Source organism: Triticum dicoccoides, chromosome 5B, assembly GCF_002162155.2.
Source record: "Triticum dicoccoides isolate Atlit2015 ecotype Zavitan chromosome 5B, WEW_v2.0, whole genome shotgun sequence".
NCBI lineage: Eukaryota > Viridiplantae > Streptophyta > Magnoliopsida > Poales > Poaceae > Triticum > Triticum dicoccoides.
Genome location: NC_041389.1, coordinates 491,745,344 through 491,751,552, shown reverse-complemented (window position 1 = coordinate 491,751,552; position 6,209 = coordinate 491,745,344). Strand labels below are relative to the sequence as shown.

Genomic DNA, 6,209 nt, shown 5'->3' with positions numbered 1-6,209 from the left:
ATATGGTTGAGTTGGTTAGGTGGACAGTGGTATCCCCAACCCACCAGGGTTCAAATCCTGGTGCTCGCATTATTCCTGGATTTATTTCAGGATTTCCGGCGATGCGCTTTCAGTGGAAGGAGACGTTCCCGTCGACGACGAGGCGCCTACGGTGACTTCGTAAATCTCAAGATGATATGCCGGCTCAGTCTCTCGGAGGTGCTCATAGGGGTAGGGTGTGCGTGTGTGCCTTCACAGGAATGAGTGTATGCCCGTGTATATGAGCGCTTGTGTCTGTACTGATGCTAAAAAAAACATCTAAATGCAAATTAGACAAACTTTAATAATAAGACACCACTGTTTAAAATGCCCACCCCCAAGGTTTTTGGGCCTGCAAATCGATTTCCATTCTTCCTCTGGCGAGAAATGTGGCAACGAGCTTGCTCTGGTCAATGGCGGGAGCTCGCGACTAGCAAACATGACCATCCATAGCTGGATCCATTCCCAGTTTTCCCCTTCGGAACCCCCAACATCCTCCCCAAATCCCCAAATCAACGAGGCGACGCCGAGCTCCGGCAGAACCGAGTCGCCGCACTCGGGCTCGATCAGTGATCCACGAGCTCGTCCGCCCACCACGACGCCGACAAAGGTCGAGGAGTACGGGGATCTACCTCCGCCGGGCGTCGTCGCCGCGGTCGCGGTGATGGCTGCCGCCGCAGATCTATTCGCGAGGTCACGGTCGCCGCCCATCACACTGGCGCGCAGGTGGTTTCACATGGTAAGTGACAATTTGACATTGGTAACTTAAACAATTCCGCCGTACTATACCAAGTAACTACAGTACTAACCAGCCATTAGCACCCGTCTGTCTCGTTTCATGCGAGCATTTTAAAATGAATAGGAATTGATCGTGTCGTGTTCGTTACTAGTATATGGTGACGATGATCCATGTGAAATATATTCGATCATGCTTTTCGTCAACTCTGAATATCTCGCTGCTTAATTCTTTTTGTATTTTATTTATATATGCACAATCTGGATCAGGCGCCCACGTCCCTGAAGGAGTTCAACGACCCAAGTGGCATCCACAACTTAGATAAATCCCTGCAAGCAACTCGTGCGGCGGTGCAGCTCTTTTAAATTGGGTGCAGAATTCTTCTTCCTCCTTTTCCATCTCCCTCTCGGCCCTTTTAAATGGCGCGCCGAGCAGTGATTGGCATTGCAGCTCCACACAGTGATCATGGCGCCGTGGCTCTTCGTTCTCCTCCTCCTCTGCCTTGCCACCTTGCCGAGAGATGCCGCTGCGCTGACCCGCCGTGACTTCCCCGACGGGTTCATCTTCGGCGCGGGCACCTCGGCCTTCCAGGTACTCGTGCTTCCACCTTTCACTCTGTCTCTGTATGTTGCAACTTGAGCAAAGTTTCATGGTTCAAAACATAAATAACGCTGCGGACAAGGAAGTAAATAATGTTTTAGACGCTTTAGGTGGAAGGGGCTGCTGCAGAAGGTGGGAGGAAGCCCAGCATCTGGGACACCTTCACCCATCAAGGTCAATTTTCAGATTATGATTTGTACCATTACTCATCATACCAGCATCGCTCATTCATTTGCAATTCAGAATTCACTCAACGCCTGCAAAACATATCTTGCGATGGGGCCTCCAGGATCTAATTTCTGGAATTATTGTGCTGATGAGCATGGCAGGTTATTCCTTTGATAAATCTACCGCAGATATCTCAGCAGATCAGTATCACCATTATAAGGTTGTTTTCAAGATCTAGCACCAATTACTTGAAAATAAAACGCAAATGGGACACAGGCAAATGCTGACTAATCAAACAATTTAAATTTCTTTTTTGACATTAGGATGATGTAAAACTTATGCATGAGATGGGTTTAGACGCGTACAGATTCTCCATCGCATGGCCCCGGCTTATACCAGGTAACCATGTAGTAGTTGAGTAGTACATCTCTGAATTTTTTTTATACTGAATGCCACCTGTGTAGATGGAAAAGGGGATTACCATATAGTACTCCCTCCTTCCCATAATATAAGAACATTTTTGACACTAGTGTAGTGTTGAAAACGTTCTTATATTTTGGGACAGAGGGAGTAGTTGAGTAGTGCACCTCTGTATTTTGTTGATACTGACCGAAGCCACGTTTATGTAGATGGAAGAGGAGAGATCAATCCGAAAGGCTTGGAGTACTACAACAACTTAATAGATGAATTGATACGTCATGGTAAAGATTGATTTCTCTATCTAAAGAGAGAAGTGCATATTTCAACCCCGAACTCTTGCCCTAATCTAATTTACAACCCCGAGCTTCAATACCGTCTAAATTACAACCCCCAAGTCTCAAAACCGGTCAAGATTCAACCCTCCCCTCCCTGTTGACCGGCTTTGACCAGGGGTGACCAGTTTTGACTAGTCAACGGGTCCAATCAGCATGCCATGTCAGATATTTTTTTCAAAATTTCAAGAAAAAGTAAATAAAAATCTATAAGATCAGGAAAAAATCAAGGGGAAAATATATAAAAAAGCAAAATTCCCAAAAAATTGTTCGCGAAAGAAGCTAGGGAAAATTTAAAAAATGATTTTTTTTTCTGGAAATAATTTTTCGGGAATTTGAGTTTTTGGGTTTTTCCTGGAAATTATTGTTTTTCTGGAAATTCGGTTTTTTATTTTCCCTGTTTTTCGGAAATTTGATTTCTTATTTCTTTTCCTGGATTTTCTTCGATTTTAGAGATTTTTTCCTTGGAAATTTTGCAATTTTGCTGATGTGGCATGCTGACTGGACCTGTTGACTGGTCAAAACCGGTCAACAGAAAGGGGAGGGTTGAATCCTAGCCGGTTTTCAGAGTTGGGGGTTGTAATTTAGACGGTATTGAAATTCGGGGTTGTAAGTTAGACTAGGGCAAAAGTTCAGGGTTGGAATATGCACTTCTCTCCTATCTAAAACTGACATAAACATGTTGCAGTAGTAGCAACCTTTCTTTTCCTTGTTGCAACCTTGGGAAATCCAGTCAATATCTTCTGGCATGTGTTGCAGGCATAGAACCTCATGTCACAATCTACCATTTCGATCTCCCTCAGTCCCTTCAGGGCGAATACAACGGACTGCTCAGCCCCAGATTCATGTGAGTGCAACAACCGTTGGACCACCATCTCTGACACCCGCAAATTAAGGCGGCTGAATTAAGACGAAGATCCAGAGTTTTCAGATGCTCTGCATAAAACTGAATGTGTTGTGTTGCAGAGACGATTACACCGCGTATGCCGAAGCCTGCTTCAAGAGCTTCGGGGACAGGGTGAAGCACTGGGTCACCGTCAACGAGCCCAACATAGAGACCATAGGAGGCCTCGACAGTGGCGTGTTGCCGCCGCAGCGCTGCTCCCATCCCTTCGGGAACTGCACCTGGGGGGATTCTACAACGGAGCCCTACATAGCCGCCCACCACCTCCTGCTTGCACATGCCTCAGCAGTGTCCCTGTATAGAGCCAAGTACCAGGTAACTCTCATATCAGTGTTCTTGAGTAATAGATAGATGCAGTAGTTGACTGATACTAGTAATTAACATGACCATCCAATGCAATCCTCACTCCATAGGCAACTCAAAGAGGACAGATAGGAATTACTCTCCTGGGCTGGTGGCATGAGCCAGCTACCAATTCATCAGAGGATGCAGCTGCTGCAATGAGGATGAATGACTTCCACATTGGATGGTTAGTACTTGGTTAATGTTGAAATGCATCATAATTGAATTTTAAATGCTAATTTTGTGGATACAAGCAGCAAGAATTCATGCCATCTCTGGACAGGTTTATGCATCCTTTGGTGTATGGGGACTACCCTGCTGTGATGAGGAGCAGGGTAGGCGCACGGTTGCCGGATTTTACAGCGGAGCAGTCGAAGAAATTGCCCGGATCATTTGACTTCGTCGGCTTCAATCACTACCTTGTTGTTCGGGCTCGAGCCCATGATAGCGCGTTCAATATGAAGCAGAGGGACTACTATGCTGATGCATACGCCATGGCAAGTAAGTACCAAGTACTCCGTATTAGATGTTCCCATCTATCTTTGTTTGAGAAATGTGTCATCACTGATGCAAGTCAACCTCACCTCACTAACATGCACCATTTTCTTGCCTGGGTTCAGATCCATTCGACGATATCCAAGAGGTATTTATACATAAATCACAAGCCTTCTCTGTTTCATTTCAAATGACTGAACTTTTCTTCTTTTCCTTCTGAACCATAAAAGGTGTGTAATTTGTATTGATATAACATGCAGGGCCGCCTTGAGTATGCTCCTTGGGATCTAGGGAGGCTACTGGACCACCTGAAGCTCAAGTACGGGAATCCACCAGTCATGATCCATGAAAACGGTAAGCTGAAAAAGAAAAAGAAAAAACTGATCGCTGCATATGCTATTATTCTTTCGGGAGATAAGCTGACACCATGAATACCTGTTAGGGTGGTTTGAGCTGAAATGCAAGATACACTGACCTCTGTAAAATCAAAATCAACGGCATGGGAAATCTTTTGTTTGATGTTTCAGGATACGCGGACGCCTCCGAACTCCCGCGGAAGGTCGAGTACGACGACGGCGACAGATCAGAGTTCCTGCAAGACTATCTGGAAGTTCTCTATCTGTCCATAAGGTGATTTTTCTCTGTCTCTGTACTGTTTCAGTATGCATCCTGAACGAAATGTCAAACCTCCAACAAAGCCATGTCCGGAAGAGGATCTCAGCACAAATTCAGTCGAGACTCTCGGGTTCAAGAAACATACATGGAATTCAATTAGCTTCTGATAGAGAGAGGGCGGCTGTGTGCACTGGTTGCAGGAACGGATCAAACGCGCGGGGATACTTCGTGTGGTCTTTCCTCGACGTTTTCGAGTTCCTCTTCGGCTACCGGATGCGCTTCGGCCTGTGCGGCGTCGACATGAACGGCGAGGGGAGGACAAGATACGTGAGGAACTCTGGCCGCTGGTACGCCGGCTTCCTCAAAGGCGGCGAGCTGCGGCCGGCGTCATCGTCGGGGAAAGCCTACGTCGCCGCATGACTTGGGCTTCTGCACGCGTTTTCCTTGTCGTTGAGGCTATGGCGCCAGTGCCACTTGGTTGTTTTATTAATTCTCTTCTCTATCTCTGTATATTTCTCCGTGAAACATTTAGTCGTGTATTCGTACGCGCCGGGATTACCTTAAAATTACTTTGGGATGCAATGCAATTCTCGTGCGTGGGCACCGGTCAAATTGACGATCTCCAGAAAAATGCGCAGCCGTGTTATATATAAACTGGAAAGGGGCGAGTACTCGTAACGGACGAACAGAGATTTTGATCTCAAAAAAGAAAAAAAAGAAAAGAAAAACGATCAGAGGTTTGCAGTTAACATGCATCATCATTCATGCAGTTCAGGCTCGCTAGCATGCGATGCTTTCCTGCCTGGATTTTCACCGGATCCGTTCAGCAGGCACGGTAGTAGAGCAAGTTCCCTTCTCTGAATGAATCATATAAGGTGTGTAAATTTCATTGATTGGTAGAGTAGCTCCCTGGCATCTACTTTTTTGTTTGAGACACCCCTGGCATCTACTGGACCACCCGAGACTCTCTTTAACATCAGTAACAGGGTTCGCGAAAGCGCCGCATGCACCAACCGCGTGGTCCGCGTGAAAGCGAGGAGACAAAGGAAGGAGTGGCCGAGTAGTAGACAGTATCTACTCTAGCTCACTCGGCAGCTCGCCCAACAAGGCCGCCTCAACAACAGAGCCGTGCAGAGGCGCTAACGCCAGGGCGGTGCTCACGCCGATGCTCTTTCCCGTCGCCGTCGCCCTCTTCGCCGCCGCAGCCTTTGCTCCGAGGCACGCCTCCGCGCTCACCCGCCATGACTTCCCCGAGGGGTTCGTCTTCGGCGCAGGCACCTCGGCCTACCAGGTGCTGCCTACCTCTTTCTTCTCTTTTTTCTTGACGGAACGCGGTAGGGGAGATCCACGCTACTGGGGAAGGAGAAGAACGAAAATCTCAGCTATCAGCAACATGCTGTAACAGCAAGCCAACTACAACAAACATAATAACAAAGTAGACTAACAAAGATGAAGTAGCCTACCGCTCAGCCTGGATCGATCGATGGCGAGTCGGCTCTCTTCAGCAATTTCTTGAATTTCTTGGAGGTGGAACAGCTGACAGCTAGTGTTGAAGGTTCTCCCATTTATTTATTTCTTC

At 46.9% G+C, this 6,209-nt stretch overlaps 2 protein-coding genes across 4 annotated transcripts in view; both read left to right on the top strand.

Annotated features, from left to right (window-relative positions):
- The first annotated feature begins 401 nt into the window (after positions 1–401).
- LOC119311088 (beta-glucosidase 32-like) lies at positions 402–5,212 on the top strand. 2 transcript variants are annotated; one of them, XM_037586717.1, is made up of 14 exons: positions 402–757; positions 1,024–1,345; positions 1,465–1,528; positions 1,684–1,742; positions 1,846–1,921; positions 2,152–2,223; positions 3,034–3,121; positions 3,241–3,493; positions 3,592–3,707; positions 3,804–4,021; positions 4,141–4,163; positions 4,276–4,369; positions 4,543–4,645; positions 4,831–5,212. In XM_037586717.1, exons 2-14 carry the CDS (start codon positions 1,220–1,222, stop codon positions 5,048–5,050), a joined length of 1,512 nt encoding a protein of 503 aa, XP_037442614.1. In that variant the 5' UTR covers positions 402–757; positions 1,024–1,219; the 3' UTR covers positions 5,051–5,212. The 2 variants fall into 2 exon arrangements, with proteins under 2 accessions (XP_037442614.1, XP_037442615.1); XM_037586718.1 differs by lacking the exon at positions 402–757 and having other exon boundaries at positions 1,243–1,345; positions 1,456–1,528.
- A 505-nt stretch (positions 5,213–5,717) lies between these two features.
- Positions 5,718–6,209, top strand: part of LOC119311087 (beta-glucosidase 32-like) — a 9,091-nt gene continuing 8,599 nt past the window's right edge. For both annotated transcript variants that reach the window (XM_037586716.1, XM_037586715.1), the window contains exon 1: positions 5,718–5,921. In XM_037586716.1, coding sequence (XP_037442613.1) covers positions 5,796–5,921 — 126 coding nt within the window. In that variant the 5' untranslated portion in view covers positions 5,718–5,795. The remainder of the gene's footprint in view (positions 5,922–6,209) is intronic.